Consider the following 27,722-nt stretch of genomic DNA (forward strand, 5'->3'; position numbering starts at 1 on the left):
GTCCCCTTCACGGTCCTAATACAGTATGATGGCGCCCACAGTATAAAAGAGTCATAATTGATGTTGCCCATCGCCGGACCGACCGATGAGGAATTTGCCAAGTGTTCAGTCTGGTCCTAAGACATGGTGTCAGTTTAGAAGGCTATGCCAGCTGACAGCTTCACTTTTATGCACAGAATAACCTTGAATGAAGAGATGATTTAGATGAAAACTAAAACAGGACAGTAATGTCTACATTTTTAGCAAATCAGAAGTGCTTCCTCATCTACATGTTGTGAAGATTTTATCCTGTCTAGTTTCTGGCCAACACAAATATATATTTTTTGTAAAGTAAGTGGAGTTACAGTGGGGCAAAAAAGTATTTAGTCAGTCAGCAATGGTGCAAGTTCCACCACTTAAAAAGATGAGAGGCGTCTGTAATTTACATCATAGGTAGACCTCAACTATGGGAGACAAACTGAGAAAAAAAAATCCAGAAAATCACATTGTCTGTTTTTTTAACATTTTATTTGCATATTATGGTGGAAAATAAGTATTTGGTCAGAAACAAACAATCAAGATTTCTGGCTCTCACAGACCTGTAACTTCTTCTTTAAGAGTCTCCTCTTTCCTCCACTCATTACCTGTAGTAATGGCACCTGTTTAAACTTGTTATCAGTATAAAAAGACACCTGTGCACACCCTCAAACAGTCTGACTCCAAACTCCACTATGGTGAAGACCAAAGAGCTGTCAAAGGACACCAGAAACAAAATTGTAGCCCTGCACCAGGCTGGGAAGACTGAATCTGCAATAGCCAACCAGCTTGGAGTGAAGAAATCAACAGTGGGAGCAATAATTAGAAAATGGAAGACATACAAGACCACTGATAATCTCCCTTGATCTGGGGCTCCACGCAAAATCCCACCCCGTGGGGTCAGAATGATCACAAGAACGGTGAGCAAAAATCCCAGAACCACGCGGGGGGACCTAGTGAATGAACTGCAGAGAGCTGGGACCAATGTAACAAGGCCTATCATAAGTAACACACTACGCCACCATGGACTCAGATCCTGCAGTGCCAGACGTGTCCCACTGCTTAAGCCAGTACATGTCCGGGCCCGTCTGAAGTTTTCTAGAGAGCATTTGGATGATCCAGAGGAGTTTTGGGAGAATGTCCTATGGTCTGATGAAACCAAACTGGAACTGTTTGATAGAAACACAACTTGTCGTGTTTGGAGGAAAAAGAATACTGAGTTGCATCCATCAAACACCATACCTACTGTAAAGCATGGTGGTGGAAACATCATGCTTTGGGGCTGTTTCTCTGCAAAGGGGCCAGGACGACTGATCCGGGTACATGAAAGAATGAATGGGGCCATGTATCATGAGATTTTGAGTGCAAACCTCCTTCCATCAGCAAGGGCATTGAAGATGAAACGTGGCTGGGTCTTTCAACATGACAATGATCCAAAGCACACCGCCAGGGCAACGAAGGAGTGGCTTCGTAAGAAGCATTTCAAGGTCCTGGAGTGGCCTAGCCAGTCTCCAGATCTCAACCCTATAGAAAACCTTTGGAGGGAGTTAAAAGTCCGTGTTGCCAAGCGAAAAGCCAAAAACATCACTGCTCTAGAGGAGATCTGCATGGAGGAATGGGCCAACATACCAACAACAGTGTGTGGCAACCTTGTGAAGACTTACAGAAAACGTTTGACCTCTGTCATTGCCAACAAAGGATATATTACAAAGTATTGAGATGAAATTTTGTTTCTGACCAAATACTTATTTTCCACCATAATATGCAAATAAAATGTTAAAAAAACAGACAATGTGATTTTCTGGATTTTTTTTTCTCAGTTTGTCTCCCATAGTTGAGGTCTACCTATGATGTAAATTACAGACGCCTCTCATCTTTTTAAGTGGTGGAACTTGCACTATTGCTGACTGACTAAATACTTTTTTGCCCCACTGTATATATGCACAATGGTTAATATTTGGTTAATGGTTAATCTTATTTGGGCCCACAATCCATTCATTCATACCAGGGTGGAGGCTTGGGTGAGGTTCACATAAAAAGAAAAAGCTTCACGTATAGGTAAATCTCATAAAAATTTAGAACTGAAGCTTTGAACTTTGCTAAATGGCTTACAAGCGGATCATGTTAGCAAGAAGGGCCAGTGGTAAATATTCATACACGTCACTGACATATTTTGATTAATGTCACAGTTTGTGATAGTAATTCAATACTATTATTTGGAAGAGGATTCCAGTGGCGACCTGTGAAGCTTTGACTCCTTGTTCAACATAGTTGAGGCAGTGCTTGAATATAATGGTGGCCACACAAAATATTGACACTTTGGGCACAATTAGCCATTTTCACTTAGGGGTGTACTCACTTTTGTTGTCAGCGATTCAGTCATTAATGGCTGAGTGTTGAGTTATTTAGAGGGCACACCAAATTTACATGTTATATAAGCTCAGGTTCACCGCCCGGCTGTCTCCCCACTTCGCCCTCACTTTTGGTAAGCCCGGTCCTTATTATTTATTATTTATCTTTCATTTTAGCAGCGGTTGCTTTTTCCTACTGAGGGACGCTGCTTTTGGGCCATGGGCACCGGCTATTGAGCTTGGTTCACTGCGGCATGTTCATTTATGGGTGTCTGCTCGTATATTACTTTTTCCTCTGACCCCATTGGGACATGGACTCTGGGATATGTGCAATTGTTATTGAGCCGCGCCGTTTGTGACGTGCCTATTGCAGTGCGCCTGCTCTTACGTTACCCTTTCCTTCTCTTTTTGTTACGTTGGAGGAGGGGAGGTTGTGCCATTTTCCACTGTGGGGGTACCATCTGTGGGTGTATTGTGGGGAGGAGGGTTCCAGCATCTCCAGGCATTTCATCCTTGTAGGTTACTGCATAATATTAGTGATGTTTAATTCCACGTTGTATTTATACCATTTATTTAATAAACATTTGTGAATTTTTTTCATCAATGCTCCGTATCGTTCTCCTTTTCAAATATGTTATACAAGCTGTACATTGACTACTTGACATGGTATCGGTGTCATATCATCCGGCATTGTCCCATAAATAGATTCAATAAAATATTTGTAAAAATGTGAGGGGTGTACTCACTTTTGTGATATATTGTATGTAGTGAGCTTCTCCATGTAGAAGCGTTAGACAATCATTATGTTATAAGGCTGTGTAGATGAAGGCAGAAGATTTGGAGATTACATAAATAAATGGGGTGTTAATTCATAAACACCCTTAAAGGGATTTTCCCACGAACAAAGTTCATTTTAATCAATAGATCTTGGAATAATAATAATTTCCACAATTGGATGTGTTTAACCCCTTTCTGCCATCTGACGTACTATTCATTACATGTGACCTGGGCCCTAATTCCCATGGACGGAATAGTACGTCACGTGCGATCAGCCGTGCTCACGGTGGGAGTGCGGCCGATCGCGGCTGGGTGTCAGCTGATTATCACAGCTGACACCCAGTACTAAGTGCCAGGAGCGATCACGGACCGCTCCCAGCACTTTAACCCCGGAACACTGCGATCAAACAAGATTGCAGTGTTCCGGTGGCATAGAAAAGCATCGCGCAGGGAGGGGGCTCCCTGTGTGCTTCCCTCAGACCCTCAAAAAAAGGTATGAGAGCTGATACCCTGCAGCGACACACATGATTGGTGCTAGCAGTTCCAACTGAGGTCCATAATCTCTTAATGGGAATACAGGGGGCTTCCGTGTTACTGGTAGCACAAAGGCTCTGGAAAAGCGAAATGGCTCCTCACCCCTCAAAAGAAATTCAGCAAATTCTCCGCTCCCAAATCCAAATGCCCCCTCCCTTCTGAGCCCAACAGTGCACCTAAACCACATTTAGTGCCCACGTTTGGCATTTCTGTAGCGATAAGAGGGTGCGTGTCTTTAGAAGCACAAGCTGGCCATAATGTACTGGGCACTACAACATACTGGTGACTACAACGTACTGGTCACTATAACGTCAGTTTGCAATTTTCACTCAGCAACATGCATTGCTGCTTGTTTTTGGAAAACACCCATGGAGTCAAAATCGTGACTACACTTGTAGATAAATTCCCAAAGGGGTATAATTTCCTAAATGGAGTCACTTGATTGGGGATTCAGCTTTTCTAGCACGTAGGGAGCTCTGTATATGGAGTTTGCAAACTGTTCTAGGAAACTCTGCAAAGGAGGCAAATAGAGCTCCATCCCTTCCAAACCTCACTGTATGGCTAAGCAGTACTGTACAGCCACATATGGGGTATTTCTACATTCAGCATAAATTGTTGGACAACTTTTGGTGCCATTTAACCCATTTCCCAGTGTGAAAATGTAAAATCTGGGGCTAAAACAAAATTTTGTTGGTAAAAAAATATATATATTTTTTTCCACTGCCCAATGGTATAAAATTCTGTGACACCTGTGGTGTCAATATGATCACTGCACCCATAGATGAATTCATTGAGCGGTGTAGTTTGAAAAATGCAGTCACTTATGGGGATTCTGGTGTTCTGGCACCACTTCAAATGTAAGGTGGTCATTAAAAAAAGCTTTTTGTAAATGTTATAACCAAAAAGAAATGACCTAGTCACAAATGGCACTTCCAAAATAACATACTACCCACAAATAACTGAAGCACATGCCAAGTAAAAATTCTAAAAAAAAATTTATTTAACAAATATTAACACCCAACTGTTTAAAAAGATTCAGTGGATAAATACACACATATGGACCTGGGAACACAGGAATTACTATACCCATGCCATAAGCATATTCAAAAAAATGGATAAATATCCAGAGCATATAAAGAATTTTTTCTCTGTAAGGTTCCTCATAAGGGGCTAACTTATATATGTAGCAAAGCTTTCTTGAATGTTAATCAATGTTATATAATTCAACGTATTTCTCTCTGCAAATAGTGCTTTTGGTCTCATATGTCAGTCAAATTTGGTATTCAATATAACATTCATAAAGCATAGACACATAAATAAGGAAAAGAGTTTTCCATACAGCTCTATTTAAATGCCCATATAGGTTATGGCTCTATGTTTAAACCTTTGTGGCTCCTCACAGCCAAATTGTCTACATATCTTATATATAATTGCCTAGAATACTACTTCCTGCAATTTGTGCCAACTTCCGTGGCTTTGTCCGGAGCTAATGTCCGGAGCTAATGTCCGGAGATAAGTGACGTCAACAGTGTCCAGTGTCTGATTGGTTGCCGCCTGCTGCGAGCGACCAATCATAAACGTGCTGTACTGTGACACACTCCGCCCGCCATTTTGGTGTGATTTTTGAATTTTTACCTCACAGCAAGTTTCTACTGCGTGGAGGCGGGCCCAGTGACGTTGCTCTTCAAGCTCCTGCCGAATTTCAAGTATATATGGATTCTAGACTCCCGATTCTTTAGAATCGGGCTGCCATCTAGTCTACTATATAATTGTCTATGGGTCACTTCTGTCTTTCCTTCTTTCTGTCACGGATATTCATTGGTCGCGGCCTCTGTCTGTCATGGAAATCCAAGTCGCTGATTGGTTGCGGCAAAACAGCCACAACCAATCAGTGACGGGCAAAGTCCCCGCAGTCAGTGCCCGGCGCCCGAATACTCCCCTCCAGTCACCGCTCACACAGGGTTAATGCCGGCGGTAACGGAGCGCGTTATGTCGCGGGTAACGCACTCCGTAACCGCTGCTATTAACCCTGTGTGTCCCCAACTTTTTACTATTGATGCTGCCTATGCGGCATCAATAGAAAAAAAATTTAATGTTAAAAATAATAAAAAAAACAAAAAACCTGCTATTCTAACCCTTCGTTGTCCGCCGAGCCGCTTGCGCAATCGAACGCATGCGTTTCCTGGCGGGAAATAGACGCCTCTAGAAATTACTACATGTTGCATTTCCGCGCCAAGCCACAAGCGACGAAAAGACGCATGCGTCGTCAAACGCGGCAAAACGCGAACAAAAAAACGCATGCATTTTTAATGTTAAATATAGGAAAACACGACGCATGCGTTTATATGTGGTACAAACGCTGCAGCAAAAACGCAAATGTGAAACCAGCCTTAGCGGTCTCGCGAGACCGCTAAGTCATCTGGGTAATTTCACAATGCATCCTGGGAACGGAAGATGGTGGCAGCCGCGCGCGTATCGCCGGAGATTCGGTGGATCCTAGGGGGTGAGTATATAACAATTTTTTATTTTAATTATTTTTTTAACAGGGATATGGTGCCCACACTGCTGTATACTACGTGGCCTGTGTTAGATACCGCGTGGCTCTGTGCTGTATACTACATAGGCAGTGTTATATACTGCGTGGGCTGTGTGATATACTCCATGGCCTGTGCTATATATTACGTGGCCACTGTTATATACTGCGTGGGCAGTTTTATATACTACGTGGCTGCTATATACTGCGTGGGCAGTGTTATATACTACGTGGCTGCTATATACTGCGTGGGCTGTGCTATATATTACGTGGCCAGTGTTCTATACTGCGTGGCCTGTGTTATATACTACGTCACATGTGTTATACACTGCGTGGCTGCTATATAATGCGTGGGCTGTGTTATATACTGCGTGGCCACTGTTATATATCGCGTGGCCTGTATTAACGCATCAAGTATTCTACAATATGCATGCATATAGCAGCCACATAGTATATAGCACAGGCCACGTATTTGTCTGCTATATACTACATGGCTCCTATATACTACGTGGCCTGTGCTATATACTATGTGGCTGCTATATACATACATATTCTAGAATACCCGATGCGTTAGAATCGGGCCACCATCTAGTATAATTATAAGATTGCTTGCTATCTTTATATCCAAAAACAATCAATAACATTAAAGTGCATAGTGCTAAATAATATTCAATATTAGTGCAAAACATGCTTTAGAATACTTGCAGAGACAAAACCATATTGTGAGGTGCAAAACCAAGCTACTAAATATGGCAGCAATCAAATAAGGATGTGCAGTGGTTAAAGTGCAGGCATGCTACTGAAGGTTTGAAATAGTCAGCTAGACATGAGGGAGGAGGCAAATCAGTTAAATTCAAGGGGTATACATGACCTGGTTGGCAGGGAGCGTCCCGACGCACGTTTCCCGTTAGCTTCTTCTGATGGGGATTTCCCCAAAGGTTTGCAACCTTTCAAACCTTTTTTATGCCAGATCTCTGGAGTAAAAAGCCGTGGCGAATCAAAGCCTTAGCTTCATATGTGTCATTGCTGAAAACTTAATTAATAGCTTTCCCATTCAATTCCTCTGAATGAGGTTTATAACATCAACGTATATGATTTCCTCTTCTGATATTTTTTTTCAGGGACCTGAACTCATGGGCACGCTACACTAGTGATGAAATCTGTGTGGGAGGCGTTGAGTTTAGTCACTTTACATTACTGCGATTTTGTGTTATTGGTGCTAGGGATTGGTATAAGCTTCTTTTAGGTTATTCCTTATCATTTGCATGACGTGATGATTGAGTCACCATGTTATAGGGTTATGTTAACAGTCAGCAAACATAAGTGTCAAATAAGAAATTCTTCTTTAAACAGTAAGATCACCCAAGGCTAGACAGCCTGTCACCTGGATACTGCAATAACAAACCCTATGTCTCAATAGGACATCAGGCATGTCTGAAACTGCAGCCTTTCTTTGTATCTATATACTCAGGTGTGCATCAATCTTTGCACAAATGTGTGGTCTCTCGCCAGATTATTATCCTGCATGGGTGAGGTTCACACAAGGATATTATGGTTTTGAAATGTGCTTCTTAGGAAATAAAATGACCCATGGACACCCACACAAGGGTGGCTCCACGCAGACCAGATTTGCTGGCACCGATTCATAATGGCGATTATTACCATAAACTGGAGAGTTGCACAATTTTTATTTTTTACCTTTTCCGTTTTCAAAGCAGTCTCGCCCAGCTCTACCAAAATGAGCAGACACAACGTTCATGACCAGCTTTGGTGTACCTCACACCAGAAATCTTACTCCAGTCCCGTCTAGAATAATATATGTGGTGAAGTGCATGGAGGCAAACTGGAAATGTATGACTCCAATATGCCCCCTCATCAAGACCACCGTGAACAACGCCAGTCCTGATGAGTCAGGACTTTAACCTGCAGATTTGCATAGATAAACTCTTCAGCAGGACACAGTAGCAGTGTATTGCATGAGATTTTGTCAGGCCATGTTCCCAATGAGGGTAAATTCTACGTTTCTTCTCCATTTTGATTGCATACAAAATCTACGGTGTTTAACAGTACAAGCAAAGCGGATGTGATTTCACGAAAACTCATGCCCACTGTGCCTTTAAAGGTGCTGTTGACGGTGTTAATACATGTATGAAAATTCTGTAACGTTTGTAAGTGCAAAATCCCAGTGAATACACCGAAAATGCATAAAAAGGTGGAAAAACTATTAAAAAAAAGCAGCATAACTGCAATAATCAGAGCAGATTGCTATTATGCGTTTTGGTGCAGACACCTACAGAAAAAGGCTGCGTTTTTTTCATGTGAAAAAATGGCCACTGCACAGAAATGGCATGTCAATTTCTGTTGTGGATTTAATCCATGGGTTTCATCGCTTGCAATGTACTAGGTGTGAAATCCATAAGCAGAGGCGACGACAGGGATCCTACTATCAGGAGCACACGGATTGACATAGTTTTACATATGGTTTCTATTTTACCATGCGATTAATCTTCCACACTTTCATGCTGTCAGGAAAGCTAACTATTGAGAATGGTGGAAACCTCTGAGCTGCAATAATGAGGCTTGAATGTGGTACAGGACACTATAGCTGCCGTAGTTCATTTTTGGAATAGACATCTCAGCCACCAGAAACAGGTTTAATGTTCATCCAAATCAGCTTTTCTCTATTATCACAGGCAATATTAGTGGTGCACATATGTGATAACAGCGCCACTAGCTGGTAACTAGTGGGAAATGCTTTGGAAGTGGCTGCTCCTGTAAACAAGTTTTTAAAATTCTAAATACTTAAAGGTGTTTTCCACTCATAGCAAATTGGACCTCCAATGTTGGCAGGCGTGTAAAATAGTAAAGCCACCTGGTAGTCACCCTTCTCTTCTCCAGCACTGGGACTTCCGCTCTGGCGTCTGCGGTGGCTCATTTATTACCACTGCAGCCTTGCAGCGCTGGGGTCCTGGGTTCAAATCCCACCAAGGACAACTGGGAGAACTTCTCCCCGTGATTGTGTGGGTGTCCTGCAGGTTCTCCGGATTCCCAATCACACTTCAAAGACATATTAGTCTTTTAGAACTAGGAGTGTTAGGAGTATCGACTGAAATGGCTGTCGGCTAAACGATCGGCCATAGCATCATTCCCCATACACTCATCTAATGTGTTTGGCCAGCTTAACAGATAATGTTTGACTGGCAGGTTCTACCTCCATGATAACACACCAATCAGCAGAATGAACGGTCCTTTCTAGTGATGAGCGAGTGTACGCGTTGCTCAGGTGACCTCCGAGTATTTATGACTGTTCGGAGATTTAGTTTTCATCCCGGCAGCTGAATGATTTACATCTATTAGCCAGCTTGATTACATGTGGGGATTCCCTAGCAACCAGACAACCCCCACATGTACTCAGCCTGGCCTAATAGCTGTAAATCATTCAGCTGCCGCGATGAAAACTAAATCTCCGAACACTAACAAATACTTTGGGGTCATCTGAGCGTGCTCGGGAAAACCCCAGCAATGAGTATACTCACTCATCACTAATCCTTTCCATTGCTCACACAGACATAGTGGTTCTTCTGTATGTGCAGTTATCACTAGTACTGCAGCTTAATCCTTTTCAAGCTGGAGCACTGGTAACCTTCCTCCCCCCATTCATTCTACTGATCAATAGGGATATGGTACTATAAAGTGAGGGCAAACAATGATAAACAGATCTTACAGACCCGATTAGGCTGGTGAAATCAGTGTCAGACTGACAATTCTGGAAGTTTCACTGCCTAACAGTAAGGCTACGTTCACACTAGCGTTGTGCGACGCGACGCACCGAAAAACGCGTGCAAACGCACGCAAAAACGCTGCGTTTTTCGACGCGTGCATTGTTTTTTGACGAAAATCGGACGCAAGAAAAATGCAACTTGTTGCGTTTTCTTGGTCCGACGCTAGCGTCAAAAAAGACGCACGTGTCGGAAAACGCAACAAGCAAAAACACATGCGTCCCCCATGTTAAACATAGGGGCGCATGACGCGTGCGTCGCCGCTGCGTCACCCGACGCTAGCGCGACGCACACTAGCCGAACGCTAGTGTGAACGTAGCCTAAATGATCATTTTAGTAGTAGTCCAATTCTAGCAGGGCTCCATAAAAATTAACCTCAAAATGTAAGCTTTCTTTAACAATGTTCAATCATGGCAACAATTAAACTTTATGCAACTTTTTAATAGACTGTACTTTGTGTTTCGATTTGATCATCATTTTCAAGTTAATTTTTTAAGTTGGCTGTCAATGAATGAGAATCGTGTTCATGTCCCAAGGCTACAAACCCCGACCAGAAGTTATAAACTCAATAAAAGTGGTCCTAAAACAAATGGATACTGGTAAAAATATCAAACACAGATGGTACCATCCCCATGCTGGGGCTATGGACTCATGTTTTGGAACGTCATAAATACAGTACGCACTACTTCAGCCAATCACTGAGCTCAGCAATGATGCTAAAGTAGAAGTACGAGCCGTCGAGCTCCGTGATTGGCTTCAGAAGTGAGGTGTGCTGTAGTTGTGACGTCACTGCTGCGGTGCGGTGGAAAGGTGAGTAATAACGGTGTTTATTCATTTTTTAAGTTTCCGATTGTTTGGTAACCACTTTTATTTCAAAGTGTAAAACCCCTTTAAAGTTGACCTGATTACATCACTGTGTGACATTAACTACATTAACTATAGATGACAAGTCATCAAGCCAGAAAGTAAACACTGCAGCAGGAGATCCATTGAGCCCAGTAATGTGGAATTAGGGGGATTTTAAATTACGTAAGGTATGGCGGTATATTAATATGTGACTTATTACATTTCCTAAAAACAGGCCTTAAAATACTAAAAGCCTTTAAAAAACTACAAGCAATCATTGGAAGTCTATTGACTTAAGAAGTTTTTTTATTTGCAGATAATTTCCTGTACATGTGCCATAACCAACAAGACTACAGGCGCCATCTTTACAGAAAAAAAATGTTTTTAATTAAAATGTAGTCTTAAATTAATTCTAACATTAAAAGCACATAAAGCAAATAATTAGCTTTTACTGTTGGAATAGTCAGCAATTGGCCCCTGCACATTGTAAAACTGACAATGTAGATAACCTAATGGAAATGTGGGCCTTTCAGACCAGATGTGGAATGTAAGAGGTGTGTGAATTGGCAGGCAGCAGCAGGCATAGATGTGAATAGTTAGTGGCATCATACATACGATTTGGTTTAAAAGACAATGTGAACCTGTCACACTGAACATGATGTTTTATCTTCTGGGCAAATTCATACATTACTTTGTGTGAAAAACATACAAGGTATTGATTTTCTATGCTCCCTATTACTGTAGTACAGTGGGCAGACCTAATCAGTAAGTGATAGCTATCTCCGTATGCACACAAATGCAGGAAAGGCTAACAATCATTCCGTAAGATCACCCAATGAACTCATAAACCGGGATCTCTTTTTCGACCTCTATGCTACCCGAAGACAGAGCATCATGTTCAATGTAATCGGTTCTCTTTAAGAACCACCTAATAAATAGAATACACTCATGGGTTGCTAAAGATGGGGTTAAGTTGTTGGGTCACTCTGATAAAGGTTGTTCTTCGGCTTAGCTCCTTTAGCTTGGCAGCACCTACATAGGTGCAAGTGGAACGAATTCCTCCAAGGATGTCTTTAATGGTATCGTCCACATCTCCTCTATAAGGGACCTCCACGGTTTTTCCCTCAGAAGCTCTAGATGTAAGCAACAAATTTAGAAGGTTTTACATCTGTTTGGTTCGAGTGTAAAATCACGCCGGTAAAGGAATGTCATAATACCTACCTATACTCTGCCACTCCGCCAGCATGCTTCTTCATTGCCGTTTCTGAACTCATGCCATAGAATAATTTATACTTTTTCCCATTCTTCTCAATGGTTTCACCTCCAGACTCAGTGTGACCTGATAACATGCCCCCCAGCATTACAAAGTCGGCTCCAGCTCCTAAAACAAACAAAATCAGAACTTTTTTTTGTCTTTATTGCAGTACAAATTAGACATGTAGTCCTCACTGGGGGTAACCGTAAACCCCTTCAAGACCAGGCCATTTTCCATTTTCGTGCTTTAATTTTTTTTTTCCCCTTCTTTGAAGTGCCTGGCCACTAGATTCTTCGGGTAAGTATGTCTACAGTGACCCAAACTTGTATATATGTGCATTTAATTAAATAGTGAAAAAAAGTAAGAAATTATAAATAATCTAGCAATACATAATATATAATTGATCGAGAAAGGTTGAACTTGATGGACCTATGACTTATTTTTCTATCTATGTAACGATGCAAAAAAAACACACTTTGTTTGTGTCACCAAATTCCAAGGCCAGTAACAGTTTAATTTTTCTTCGATCAAGAGAAGAAATAAAAAAGACAGCACCACCACAGTCTGAATTAAAGAGCCGGACACACCAACTTGCAGCTGAAGCTTGCCACTCGATCACGGGTGCTTTGCCGAAAAAACATGAAGATGCAATCCACAAATCGAAGAAAAAAGTAAGCAGCACTCACCGATCTTCTAAAACAGGTAAACTTTATTCAATCACGATAAAATCTTCATGGTCCGGGGGTTTGCAAAGGATAGAGTGTGCAGGTCCAGACGATGGCCGTTTCGCGCCGATCTGGCGCGTCTACAGGCCAAGTTTACCTGTTTTAGAAGATCGGTGAGTGCTGCTTACTTTTTTATTCGATTTGTGAGTTTAATTTTTCTATTGATAGAATTGTCTGATGACTTGTATTTTGCTAGACAGGCTGATTAATTTGTCTGGTATTATTTTAGATGATGGTTTGAATGTTTTTTATTGCATTTGTTGGAGGAGACGTAAATTGCCCCATGATTACTTAGAAAAGTAAAACACTTCCAGAGGCTAAAAAACGTAAAAAATGTTTTTCTCAAGACTGCAGAGATATTGATGTAATAAAAAATGTTTACATAGGTCGATTAACACTAAAATCCGAAAGCATTCACTTTATAACGGACAGCCTAGCCAATATGAACCATCAAACAGGGCAGATAGCGATTCATTAAAGTTTTAAAAAACTGACCATCACATCCAAAGATACACTAAGTGCTAACCTAGAGTTACAAACTCAGATATAATCAAATAAATAAGGCAGCACTCTGCAGCACCATAGCTTGTAAACATGAAATATGACAATTGAATTGCATTACTGCACTAGAAATATGAAAAATTGAGAAAGCTTAGAGCATAATTTGGCCAATTCATGTGTACCTGGTAGCCAAGTTAAGGCGTTTCTTGTTACCAGGACCTAACAAACATGAAAATATGAGAGATATAGATTTTAGTCTAAAAGAGGATTCACAGGTTCCCATACAGATGAAGACTTTATTCTAAGAGAGGATTGGCATTGTTAGGTCCTGGTAACGAGAAACGCCTTAAAGTGGCTACCAGACACACATGAATTGGCCAATTTATGCGCTAAGCTTTCTCCATTTTTCATATTTCTAGTGCAGTAATGCAATTCAATTTTCATATTTAAATGAAAAAAAAAGAAAGTATGACGGCACCAGGGTGAGTGGTTATTGATGGTAATTGATATAGGCAAACAAGCTGCAAAAAATCAATGTTTTCATGCGGCAGGCAGACAAACCGTGGATTAGAATCGCATAGTGGTGCACAACCAAGCAGCAAGTCATATAAGGGCGTCCAGAGGTTCCCTCCTCGCACCCTCTCGTTTGTACTGCAGCCCTACAGGCATGTCCGCATCCCATTGTATGGATAAATAAAGGACTTTTCTACTTTCATCGCTGGGTGAGTGCCAACTTTTTTCTTTTTTCTCTCTGGACGCCCTTTCATATTTAAATGTTTGCAGGTTATGGCGCTACAGAGTGCTGCCTTATTTATTTGAGCGATTCATTAAAGGTCTGTCTCATGAAGAACACTCCGATCCTATATCCTATTAAAGGACAACTATAGGCAAAAACACTTTGGCAGACTCATGCTGTCCCAAAGATGAAAACTAAGGCCCTAATTCATCAGGCAATTTTTGCCAGTATTATGGTGTAAAATTACTTAAAATGCTTCGAAATTTTTGCATAACTCAAAAGTTGCACAAAAATGTACAGCTTTGGTGTTTTTAGGCCATTTAATCATGAAATGAGTGTTCCAATGAACACTTGTTTCATGATAATGTTTTGGTCTAAACAGGCTGCTGATTATCAGATGAACAAGCAAAATGCTTATTCGTTCAATGAAATGATCTCTTGTGAGGAGCAAAAGATCATCATTCTCGGCCGAACATAGTCTGTGTGTACACAGGACATGTGCTGGCGAAAACAACAGCAGCCTATGCGCACTGAACAAACTATCACAGATCATTCAGTGCATGTTGGGAGTGTGTTCTGCCCCTGAAAACATGCAATTACAAGGCTATCGATCAGCTAACAAGGTGCCGATTGTCGGTCATTCAGTGCTGCCGGGTCATGAAGTGTAAACACACCTTTAATCTTTTCCCATTAAACTACTTATCAATCGGCTCAGCTCTTCAAGCACTGTAAAATGCTGCAGTTAGGGGAGTTTAATATTAAAGATCTTATGACTGACTTGGTATTGCCAGCTACTTACTGTAGATTAAAGGCAGAACAGTGAATAACCCATCAAGGCAAAAGCCTACTAACGTTTAGCTAGTCGTTGCAAATAACGATATAAATATGAACATGTTTGAAATTATTTATAAAGAGAATCCCTTGCTGAGGTTTAGAAACTTACCAAAAGCCTTGGCCACATCCCCTGGACAAGTGCAACCTCCATCCTGAAAAGAGAAAACATTATGCTCTCTATAGTTTGCTTTTTATGTGAAAGGGTTGTCCAATATTTTTTTATTTGTCCCCAACCTGTCCCTGCAATGTAGGCAGACTTGTATTATACTTAGATTAAAACTTGCCAAAATGTCCAATATTATATGTTCTGGTCACACAGGTTGTGACAACACTTTGGTGAGGTTCCATATACAGCCCACGAGGCTTTCATCATGAACTGTGCTGCCCAGTAGGGTAGTCACTGGTGACATTAGTATATATGTAGAGCTGGAGATCTAGGATCGTACATATGTAATACCCGATTCCTCTACTACACGCTCAGCAGTGCAGAAAAAGTTGAGTCCTGCATGCTAGATCTTAGCTGTGTCTCCGTTCTGATTCAGTTCTTGGTCCATACCTTCGGCTGCTGTTCACACAACACCTAATTAGAATCTATCAGGAGCATCAGGAGTGCAGTGTAGCAGAGGAGAGTGTGCAGGGAGTGTGCTACCCACTCTTTCATATACGTAAGAAGAGTGATATACTGCAAGATGGGGCCGAGAGGAACGATGTACTGCAGAATGGGGCTGACTTACAGAAATGGACACAAGTGGCAAGCAACAAGACACTTAGGAGGGATACAATGGCTGTATGAAACCTCAGTTTCAGACAGCAGCAGAAAGTTGCAGATCCTCACAGATATTGCGCAGAGGTATTGAGAAGTCAGGGAAAAAACCGGAGGCGTCCCAGAGGTGGGGTTAGGTGAAAGTGCTTAAAGTATTATTGATGGAAAAGTAGTGTTTATGAAGACAAAGGAACGTCCATTACCAGAATGTAGGCAACAGCAAGCACTGTGTTCACCTGCATAGAATGATACTCGCTGCATAAATGATCAAAGCAGAACTACTTATGGTGATTTTTAGATTATTTCATGGATCATGGATTCTGAAATGAGATCCATGTAAAAATATCCAAAATGTCTCTAATAATCTTAACCCCTAAACCACTGGAGGTATTTTCGTTTTTGCTTTTTCATTTTTCGCTCCCCTTCTTCCCAGAGACATAACTTTTTTATTTTTATTTTTCCGTCGATATAGCCACGTGAGGGCTTATTTTTTGCAGGACGAGTTGCACTTTTGAACAACACCATTGGTTTTAACATATTGGAAATCGGGAAACAAATTCCAAGTACAGTGAAATTGCAAATAAGTGCAATCCCACAGTTGTTGTTTGGGTATTTTTTTAACATGCTCACTAAATGCTAAAACTGACCGGCCATTGTGATTCTCCAAGTCATTACAAGTTCATAGACACCAAACATGTCTAGGTTATTTTTTATTTAAATGGTGAAAAAAAATTCCAAAATTTGTTAAGAAAAAACAAAATTGCGCCATTTTCCGGTACCCGTGGCGTCTCCATTTTTCGGGATCTCGAGTCAGGTGAGGGCTTATTTTTTTTGTGCGCCAAGCTGACGTTTTTAATGATACCATTTTAGTTAAGATATGATCTTTTGATTGCCCATTATTGTATTTTAACCCCTTTCTGACATTAGACGTACTATCCCGTCGAGGTGGTATGGGCCCGTATGACCACTGACGGGATAGTACGTCATATGCGATAGGCCGCGCTCATGGGGGGAGCGCGGCTGATCGCCAGCTGACTATCACAGCTGACATCCGGCAACTCGTCCTGCAAAAAACAAGACCTCACATGACTTTGTGGACCAAAATATTGAAAAATTATAGCTCTCAAAATGTGGAGACGCAAAAACTATTTTTTGGAATAAAAAGCATCTTTTAGTGTGTGACAGCTGCCAATCATACAAATCCGCCAAAAAACCCGCTATAAAAGTAAATTAAACCCCCCTTCATTACCCCCTTAGTTAGGGAAAAATAATAAAATTTAAAAAATGTATTTATTTCCATTTTCCCATTAGGGTTAGGGCTAGGGTGGGGGCTAAAGTTAGGGTTGAGGCTAAAGTTAGGGTTGGGGCTAAAGTTAGGGTTAGGGTTGGGGCTAAAGTTAGGGTTGGGGCTAAAGTTAGGGTTAGGATTACATTTACGGTTGGGATTAGGGCTAGGGGTGTGTCAGGGTTAGGGGTGTGGTTAGGGTTACCATTGGGATTAGGGTTAGGGGTGTGTTTGGATTAGGGTTTCAGTTAGAATTGGAGGGGGGGTTTGTTTAGGTATATCAGGGGCTCTCCAAACGCAACATGGCGTCCGATCTCAATTCCAGCCAATTCTGCATTGAAAAAGTAAAACAGTGCTCCTTCCCTTCCGAGCTCTCCTGTGCGCCCAAACAGGGGTTTATCCCAACATATGGGGTATCAGCGTACTCAGGACACATTGGACAACAACTTTTGGGGTCCAAATTCTCCTGTTACCCTTGGGAAAATACAAAACTGGGGGCTAAAATATAATTTTTGAGGAAAAAAAAAAGATTTTTTATTTTCACAGCCCTGCGTGATTAACTGTAGTGAAACATTTGGGGTTTCAAAGTTCTCACAACACATCTAGATAAGTTCCTTTGGGGGTCTAGTTTCCAATATGGGGTCACTTATGGGGGGTTTCTACTGTTTAGATACATCAGGGACACTGCAAATGCAACGTGACGCCTGCAGAACAATCCATCTAAGTCTGCATTCCAAACGGCGCTCCTTCCCTTCCGAGCTCTGCCATGCGCCCAAACGGTGGTTCCCCCCCACATATGGGGTATCAGCATACTCAGGACAAATTGGACAACAACTTTTTGGGTCCAATTTCTCCTGTTACCCTTGGGAAAATACAAAACGGCTCTGTGTTATATACTTCTGTGAAGCACTTGGTGGGTCAAAGTGCTTACTACACATCTAGAAAAGTTCCTTAGGAGGTCTACTTTCCACAATGGTGTCACTTGTGGGGGGTTTCAATGTTTAGGCACATCAGGGGCTCTCAAAACGCGACATGGCATCCTATCTCAATTCCAGTCAATTTTGCATTGAAAAGTCAAATGGCGCTCCTTCCCTTCCGAGCTCTGCCGTGTGCCCAAACAGTGGTTTACCCCCACATATGGGGTATCAGCGTACTCAGGACAAATTGCACAACAACTTTTGGGGTCCAATTTCTCCTGTTACCCTTGGTAAAATAAAGCAAATTGGAGCTGAAGTAAATTTTTTGTGAAAAAAAATTAAATGTTCATTTTTTTAAACATTCCAAAAATTCCTGTGAAACACCTGAAAGGTTAATAATCTTCTTGAATGTGGTTTTGAGCATCTTGAGGGGTGCAGTTTTTAGAATGGTGTCACACTTGGGTATTTTCTATCATATAGACCCCTCAAAGTGACTTCAAATGTGATGTAGTCCCTAAAAAAAATGGCGTTGTAAAAATGAGAAATTGCTGGTCAACTTTTAACCCTTATATTTTGGTTCCAAAATTGTGCTGATGTAAAGTAGACATGTGGGAAATGTTACTTACTAAGTATTTTGTGTGACATATCTCTGTGATTTAAGGGCATAAAAATTCAAAGTTGGAAAATTGAGAAATTTTCGCCAAATTTCCGTTTTTTTCACAAATAAACGCAGGTAATATCAAAGAAATTTTACCACTATCATGAAGTACAATATGTCACGAGAAAACAGTGTCAGAATCATCAGGATCCGTTGAAGCGTTCCAGAGTTATAACCTCATAAAGGGACAGTGGTCAGAATTGTAAAAATTGGCCTGGTCATTAACGTGCAAACCACCCTTGGGGGTAAAGGGGTTAATGCAGTGTTGCGGCGACCAAAAAAACGTAATTCTGGCATTTGCCTTTTTTTCTCATTACGCCGTTTAGTGATTGGGTTCATTCTTTTTTTATATTGATAGATCGGGCGATTCTGGACATGGCAATACCAAATATATGTATATTTGATTTTTTTTTTTTATTGTTTAATTTTGAATGGGGTGAAAGTGGGGTGACTTGAACTTTTATATATATATATATATTTTTTTTTATATTTTTATAAACATTTTTTTTTTACTTTTGGCATGCTTCAATAGTTTCCATTGGAGACTAGATGGTGCCATAACCCGATCAGCTCTGCTACATGCCAGCCAAGATCAGATCGCCCGTATGTGGCAGAATTGCTCACTTGCTATGAGCACCGACCAAAGTGCGGCGCTCATAGCAATCCAGCAGTGACAACCATAGAGGTCTGCTGGAGACTCATCGGTGACCCGCGGTCATGTGACACGGGCGCTGATGGGCGGGATTTCCGGTGCGCTTGCTGGAAGCGCGTATTAAATGTTGCTGTAAGAGAATGACAGCTGCATTTAACTAGTTACCAGCCACGGGTGGATTGTGAATCCACCTGAGGCTGTTAGCGGCACATGTCAGCTGTTCAAAACAACTGACATGTGCCGGAAAAGATGTGGGCTCAGCTCCGGAGCCCACATCAAAGGGAGGGAGTCCGATATCAGCGTACTATTATGCCAGATGTCGAAAAGGGGTTAATGTCTATGGGTCGGACACATATCTCCTGGACAATACTCCGACATTGTAACAACCCTGCTGGTATCACTGCATGGCCTCCCATCCCCCACCTGCATTACACTCAAACACACTTACTTTTCTAGGCCTTGTTGTGACTTATCTCTGCTGCCAGCTCCATGCTGTGTGCCTCATGTCTGCGGCTTGCTCTGTCTGTGTGCATGGGGGGACGGAGCCGGAAACTCCTGTGTCTTATTGAGTCTGTGTGCACCTTGCTAAGGTGTCCCTTGCCAATTGCCATGAGGCTTCCTGTATTTAAGACTTCCCCACCCATTGGTGGGGGCCTGTGCAACTTACTCCCTCAGTCAGTTCTTAGCTGCTGAGGTGCCAGGCCCTGTCTCTGTTACTCTTATGTCCGCCACCCAGGGGTGCGTTATACCCTGGTCTGTGTCCTGTGATTGCCATCCAGTGGAGCTTCGTACCCTGGCCTATGTCCGCCACCCAGAGGGGCGTCGTACCCTGGCTTGTGTCCATGTCTCTGTGCCTTGTCCTGTTTCTGACTTTGTCTTAGCCTAGTCTTGTTCCTGTGTCCGTTTATATCCCTGCCTTGCTTTCCTTTCCCTGCTGTGCGTACTCTGTGTCTTGCTTTGCTCTGCTCTCTGCGACCTTGCTTTGCTCCTTGCTCTGCATTCTCTGACCTTGCTCTGCTCTCTGTGGTTTTGCTCTGCTCTCTGTGTCTTGCTCTGTACTCTGACTTTGCTCTGCTCTCAGCTCTGCACTCTGTGGCTTTGCTCTCAGCTCTGCACTGTGTCTTGCTCTGCACTCAGCTCTGCACTTTGCCCAGCGGCTCCGCTCAGCTCTCGCTCTGCGGCTCTGCTCCTTGTGATTCTACCTGGCTCCGCTCCTTGCGGTTCTATGGCTCTTGCTCTTGGCTCCGCCTCCTGTGTTTCTGCACTTGGCCCCGCCTCCTGCTCTTGGCTCCGCCTCCTGCGTTTCTGCACGTGGCTCTGCCTCCTGCTCTTGGCCCCATCTCCTGTGCTTGGCTCCGCCTCCTGCGTCTCTGTTCTTGGCTCTAGCTCTTGTGCTTTCGCTCTGCATTCGCTCTTGCGCTCTTTCTCTACCTATTCTTAAGTCCTCCTGTCTGAACAGGTTCTTATCTGTTTTACATACCTGCCTGCAGACCAGTCCCTACCGATTCTTCCAGTGTACCAGCCTTGTCCGCCTGTCCTGCCAGAGAGCCAGCCGTACCTGCCTGCTTACCAGAGAGCCAGCCGTTCCCGCCTGCCTGCCAGTGTCTCTGTTATACCCTTGTGCTTGCCTGTGTCCCAGCCGTGCCCGCCTGTCTGCCAGAGTGCCAACCGTGCCCGCTTGCCTATGTTCCGTTCCCCAGTGGGATCAGCAGACACAGCCAGACACCACCCTGGAGTGGTACCTGGTAGCTTCCTGCCGCACAAGCCTGACCTCACCATCAGAGGCTCCAGCGAACACGAAGGAAGCTACTTAGTTACGCCCCTTCCAGGGTAGTCTGGTCAGTGCTCCAGTGGGGCCACACCCCCGCACGCCTGGACCAACCAGTCTGGGCATGAGCGTGACAGACATAGTTTATTATAAAAGAAAGGGGGAGTTACCAGTGATATAGAAGGGTTAATAGTTTGCCTTTAAGTGCCTCTTGCCTTTAATTGCTAGAATTACTAGAATCTGTTGATGCAGTAGTCTTAGTGTCTCCGCTTCAAGGAGACCATACTTCTTATCATGTATGTTCTCAATATTCAGTCACAACATGTTATTTGGTACGTGAGAGATTAAAGGTCAGTATGACCCTGGGTGATGGTGGGGGCTACATGAATTGAGTTACATTTATTGTAAATGGTATAAAATATTGCTTCTTGCTCTTTTACTTCAGATAAAAGTGACTTGCTCACAGGATATGTGTGAGGTGTCTTTTTGTCTCCAAGCGCGCTTGTAAAATGACGGGCGTAACTCCACGATTTGGTCTCACTGGTGATCTGTCAGCTGACATTTGGGCGGGAATGAAAAACAGCTATGACAGTTTTGGCGCCCGACCGGGGCCGTGTATCCAGCCTATTCGGAATCCGTATGGGGGAGCTTCTGGGAGATTGGACATGCAAAACACCAGCTGCAGCAAGGTGAGAAATGTTATTCTTACAAACCTGTTTTGCACCTGCAATCTCTCATCTGGATCTCTCCATACCTCTGGGTAAAAGGCTGCGAACATGGTTCAAAGAATCCACATCACCAGTGAGTTTTGTGTTTTGTCTATTTATGTCCGTATGAGAGTTGAATAATAGAGTTATAAGATGATAATTGTTATCTGTATCATTTGTCATTACCCTAATTGGTTGTGTATTTGCGTAGTGTGTAATACAGAGCTGGGATAGACTCTGTGCAGTGTTGTTATTTTGGTCATTTTGGATTGGCAGTACATTATATGAAGCTGTATTTTGTATTAAGGCCGTGGATTTTGTTGTTTGGCCTTAAAGTGCTTTCAGAGTGTCAGTGGACACTGCTGCAGTTTTTGTTATATAGAGTTGTGTTAATTCCAAAGTGCAAAATAGGCGGCAGGCTGTGTGAACCTTGTATGTATGTACATCTATGAGAACTCTGAATGAGATAAGAGGTGAGTAAATGAGTATAAGGAATAAACATAAATCCCTGATTGATGAGGGGTTCCGTTAGGTGTGGTCCTCTGTATGTGACAGAAGACATTATTCAGCGCAGTTTGAGCTGAATTAGGTGGAGTGATTGAGATAAGGGATTTTCTTCTTGTAAAAATCAACTGAAAGTGAAAGGAAAAGAAACAACAATCCCTGAATGAGCATGTATGTATGAGTGATCACATAAGTATCATTACTTATCTAACTGTTGTTGAAGGTCCAGGATGAATGAGTTGTGGATATTTTTAATGTACATTTAATTTACATCTGAGATTCAGTGAAACCCGTGTTATGTGTGGTTTGACATTGGATAGGTTTCTATATGTGTTTTGGCTGGACGCAGTCAGAATCAGCTTATTCAAGTTATGCAGTGATCTGCCTGTATAGAGAAACTGTTTTTAATTCCGAGAGAATGAATGTTTTGTAGAGATTAAGTCTGAAAACTGCTGCATTCTGTTTCTGTGTGTGTAAGACTCACCAAGTTATCAGCGCGAAATAGCTGATGGGAGGGGTAAGCTGAGCCCCTGCGCTAATTGCTTGACATTTCTCCCTTTTGTGCTGTGGGCCAGAGGAAGGGGGGCCACATAGCTGCATTCTAAAGTTTCTCTGTCTTTGGTTCAGTACGCGCTGAGAGATTTGTGTTTAAAGCAATAAGTACTGTAGGTATTGAAGAAAAAGGGAATGTTGTACAATTGAAGTTGGAAATTGAAAGTGAAAAAGGTAGAATTGTGCCTAGTATAGAGGAAAATTTGTAAGTGATTGAAAAGATTCTCCTGCTTCAAGTTGAGTGATTGATATAGCGAATTGAGGATCAACAGAGAAGGTAGCCAACTACACGGCTGATGTAGTGTACGGAGTAACCTACTACAGTCAGTCTACGGCATTAGGTGGTGTAACCTTGCCGTCCATGGAGCTGTGCTAGCCAGCTGATTTACCGAGTGGTAGGTAGTGAACCTGCTTGGTAAAATCCTTTAAGTCCACCGAGTGGTAGGTAGTGCACCTGCTCGGTGTCACCGAGTGGTAGGTAGGGAACCTGCTCAGTGTTGTTGAGCGGATAAGTTGAAGCCATGGGCAACTTATTCTGTGTGCAGTCAGGGCCCCCAATGGGATCCAAAAACCGCTGTACAGATTGGAAAAAGGAAGCAGTGAAAGATGTGAGACCAATATTGAAACAGGCAAAAATGCCAGTGAGTGGATGGATGTTTGGATGTTCAAAAAGGCACAGACAAATGAGGAAAATAGCATGTGAATAAATGGCATCTGAGAGAGTGCAGCAGGACGGAAGTAAGGTGTATTATGAATGTTTTGATGCTCAAAAGTCCGACTATGACCGACACATTACTGCTACGGTCATACCTTTGTATAACCAGAGACCAAGACAAGACAGATGGACTTGTAAACATTGCGGTCAGACAAACCCAGACTGGAGAAATACTTGTATGATCTGTGATGTAACCCAACCTAAGTGAATTACACTGAATCCTGTCCAGACAAGATCATGTATTGTAGTGACAAAAGAAGCTGACACAGGATTGTGGGTAGTGCGGACATTAACTTTTGGGAGTAAGCTGACAGTAATCCTTTTGGGAAGGAGCTGTAGACCAGCATGTCATGTCACCCCCACCACCAGAGAACCAACCACATCCGGTAGTGTAAGACAGATACAGGAGTATTATCCCTGGAAGCCCTCTGACTAGCTAGCTACGCTAAAACAATTGGCTGACCCTGAGAACAAACCTTTCCCATTTTACAGACAAAGACAATATGATGGACGTATAAGTGCACCTGAGCAGACCTAGAGAGTTGGTGAGCACCAAAGCAGGTGACGTACTAGGATGCAAATTAAGACTTTTACAGATGTGGCAAAAGGAGAGAGTGTAGAGATGTACTCTGGACGGTTACAGCTGAAATGGGCAGACATGGGGTACAGTCCAGTAAACCCACTCGATGTTAAAATATTGGTAAATACATTCATTGACGGTATGACAAAAGGCTTACGAGACGCAGTACAGACAGTCAGACCTAAATGGAGAAATGTAGATCCAAAGACCTCCTGAAGGTTGCTCAGGAGTTGAAGAAACTAGGACAATAAGACGACGTGTCATGTATGCTGGAAAACGAGGAAAACAGTAGAGACGTAGTAAGGGACCTAAGGACTTAGAAACAGTGAAGTGCTGGAATTGTGGAGAAAATGGACACTCAGACCAATCTTCCACCTTCTTCACCTTCAGACTAGGAAACTGACAACCCAGTGACAAATGTGTGCCCTGTTCTTGTCCCCTCCGGACCTGGTCCTGCCTTGATGACCACCATACCAATGCTGGGAGGGAAATAGACAGAATTCTTGACCGACACTGGAGCAGCTGGGACTAGTACACAAAGACTTGATACTGCCAGACATGATTACTGACGAGACTGTGGAATACGTGAGGGTAGGGGGACAAGCGACTGAAGCCCCTATGACTAAACAAGAAAAGACTAGAGTCACGAGACAGCCAAGAGGTGCTTACAAACTTACTGTTAGTGACAATACCCCTATGAATTTGCTGGGAGCAGAGTTGAGTGCTGTCTAGGCCACTATACAGTACTCTCCTGAGGGAATTACAGTCACAAGTCCCCTTTTTCATATAAACACTTGGGGCAGAGGGACGCCAGGGTCTTCCACGTGCACATTATACCACAGGTAAATCATGCCCTATTGTAGTTACACTTAATTCCATTCATTTGCCAGTTTTAGTAGTTTCCTTACACAAAGATAGTATAGTTACTGTGTATTTCTAGGTTGTCTTCATATGATATATAGTTTTTTAGCCATTCATTATATTGGCTCAAACCATAGTCACTGTTTATTTGTCTTTTCCAGTCCTTATACCTTATCGCAAGCAACTAGCATTGATATTTGGCATTTTTCAAATCCCTTCTTTTTGTATTTTGGAGCTGTTAGTCATGGATTTATATAGGGCTGCTACTTTCTTAGAATAAGCTTGTGCTTTGCTGTGGCCTATGGCATTGTGCTCCCCCGTTTTATGACTCAGTATCTTTCGTAATTATATATATATATATATAATTTTCTTTTGGTAACATTTTGTGAATCAAATTTAGTTTTTTTTAAGGGGTACTCTACCCAATCAAATACGGGTATAAATATTTGGACATTAATGTGTGACTTATATAAACACTTGTGTAATATTGCAGAAATGGTGTATATGGCAAGAGTAGTGAAAGTAACACCTGACACCAGAATGTCTGAGGACAGGGAAAAGAGTCAGGTACCAGACACCATTTGGGCAAGGGGAAAATCTGATATGGGTCGGCTGCCCATTCCCCCTGTCATGATAAATCAAGAGAAGTAATCACTCCTCTTTGGTTAAGGCAATACCCCTTAAGTCTAGTCAAATCAATAGCCCTGAGCAGGGATATTAAAGAGTATGTTAAGGCAGGGGTTCTAGTGCAGAGATATTCCCCCTGCAACACCCCTTTGTATCCCATTAAGAAAAAAAAAGGACCCAAGGGTTCCCCTGACACTTACAGAATAGTTCATGACTAACGAGCTATTAATGATGTTACCGAGAATATGACCTTAATTGCCCCTAACCCATACACCTTACTGTCTCAAATCCCAGCGACGTCAAAATGTTTCACAGTTATTGATTTGGCAAATGCATTCTTCTCTGTACCACTGCACTCTGACTGTCAGTATCTTTTGTCTTTCACTCATGAAGGTAAACAATACTGTTGGACGGTCCTCCCACAAAGGGGGAAAGAACTCCCCAACCATCTATTCAACAGCGATGGCAGGGATTCTTGAGCAGTGGCAACCACCTCATCCACAGATTGTACTATTACAGTACGTGGATGACCTCTTGCTCTGCTGCCCGGACCAGATGTCCGGAAGCTACAGTTTCCTTGCTGTGTTTTTTTTTTGGTAGAAAAGGGTTGCAGAGTCTCACGTGACAAATTACAGTATTGCAAACAAAAGGTGACATTTTTAGGACATTGTATTGCTGAAGGTACAAGACACCTGACTGAAGACAGAAAACAGGCAATACAAATCTCCCTTTACCCAGGTCACACCAGCATCTACGCACTTTTCTAGGTTTGGTGACCTACTGTAGGCCTTGGATAAGGTCTGCTTCACAAATGATGCACCCACTCTATGACTGTTTGCCATCAGAACCCTACAATCTCACTCAAGAAGCAATTGACTCCTTCCACTCTCTCAAGCTGCTCATTGTGTCAGACATTCCAAACTATGATCAGCCATTTTTCTTATTTTTCACAGAGCAGTACTGACACTACAACATGGAAAGAAACAGAGACCGATAGCTTACTACTTAGCACAATTAGACCCCGTGATTAGAGGGTCTTGTACATGTGTACGTGCTGTAAGAGCTGCAGTATTACTGAAAGGCATGTGAAATCACACTGACTTTTTCTTTTTGACAATTTGTTCCCCACGTGACATTAATGCCATACTCGTACAAGTTCAACCAAAACACCTGTCTATGGATAGACAGATCAGACTTGAATGTGCTCTAATACTAATTCCTGAATATGTCACCCTCAAAAGACATAATGTTCTGAATCCAGCCACTCATCTGCCTGTGGATTCAGAAAAGGGGGAATTGGTGACAACATTGGCAGGTGGGAAAGAGAACATGACATGACGTTGACATGACGTTGACATGACGCACGAACATGACTGCATAGGAACTGATGAGTCAGGAGACAGTGGGTTTTACATATGTTCGTGGGAAGAAAAAAAAACCTGTTCCTAATGCATATTTTGAGGTTTTTTATTTTTGTAGATGGCTCCAGATACCACCAGAATGAGCGACTCTACATTGGATATGCAGTAGTATCCTCACATGAGGTAATCCGAGCTGAACCACTCGCTCCTCACATGTCGGTGCAGGAGGCAGAGTTGAAGGCACTCACTGAGGTGTGTAGAGCTGCTGCAGATAAAGTCGCTAACAGTTACACAGATTCGAATTGTGCATGGGGAACATCCCATGATTGTTGCCCTATCTGGAGAAGCAGAGCGTTTCTTACATCAGCCGGTAAGCCCATTAAAAACGTAGAGCTGGTGAAACAATTAGTGGAGGCATTGACGTTATCAGTCCAGGTTGGCATCGTCAAGGTAAAAACACACACGGACGGTGACTCTGTGGAGGAAAAGGGCAACAGAAGGACAGACGAGGCTGCTAAAGTAGCAGCAAGGCGACCTAGGGAGCAGTGGACGGTGGCGGGGAGTCAGCGTATTCCAGCCACACTGAGCCTAGATGTCCTGAAATCCCTCCAGCTGCCCAAACAGAGAAGGAACACTGGGAGAATGGGAGCTGAGCTGAACTCAGAAAGAGTATGGGAGAATCAGGATAAATCGTGTATACCAAGATCCCTGCTCCCAATCATGGCGCAAGCAACACAAGATGCCTTCTGGATCGCTCCTGGTTTCAGTTACGCAGCCGCAGAGCTCGTACAGTCATGCCTCATCTGTGCACAGCACAACCCAGGTAAAACAGTAAAAATCCCTAAGAAAGCGACACCCAGGCCTCTCTACCCGTTTCAGAGACTGC

The 27,722-nt window shown here is 42.6% G+C and overlaps 1 protein-coding gene across 2 annotated transcripts in view; it reads right to left on the bottom strand.

The window, feature by feature from the left end:
- Positions 1 to 11,119: 11,119 nt before the first annotated feature.
- GMPR2 (guanosine monophosphate reductase 2) overlaps positions 11,120 to 27,722 on the bottom strand; it is a 58,964-nt gene continuing 42,361 nt past the window's right edge. For both annotated transcript variants that reach the window (XM_069762394.1, XM_069762400.1), the window contains exons 8-10: positions 14,996 to 15,038; positions 12,057 to 12,216; positions 11,120 to 11,968 (exon numbers count right to left, since the gene is read on the bottom strand). In XM_069762394.1, the coding sequence (XP_069618495.1) occupies positions 11,782 to 11,968; positions 12,057 to 12,216; positions 14,996 to 15,038 (390 nt within the window). In that variant the 3' untranslated portion in view covers positions 11,120 to 11,781. The remainder of the gene's footprint in view (positions 11,969 to 12,056; positions 12,217 to 14,995; positions 15,039 to 27,722) is intronic.

The sequence above is a fragment of the Ranitomeya imitator genome, chromosome 1, assembly GCF_032444005.1.
Source record: "Ranitomeya imitator isolate aRanImi1 chromosome 1, aRanImi1.pri, whole genome shotgun sequence".
Classification (NCBI taxonomy): domain Eukaryota; kingdom Metazoa; phylum Chordata; class Amphibia; order Anura; family Dendrobatidae; genus Ranitomeya; species Ranitomeya imitator.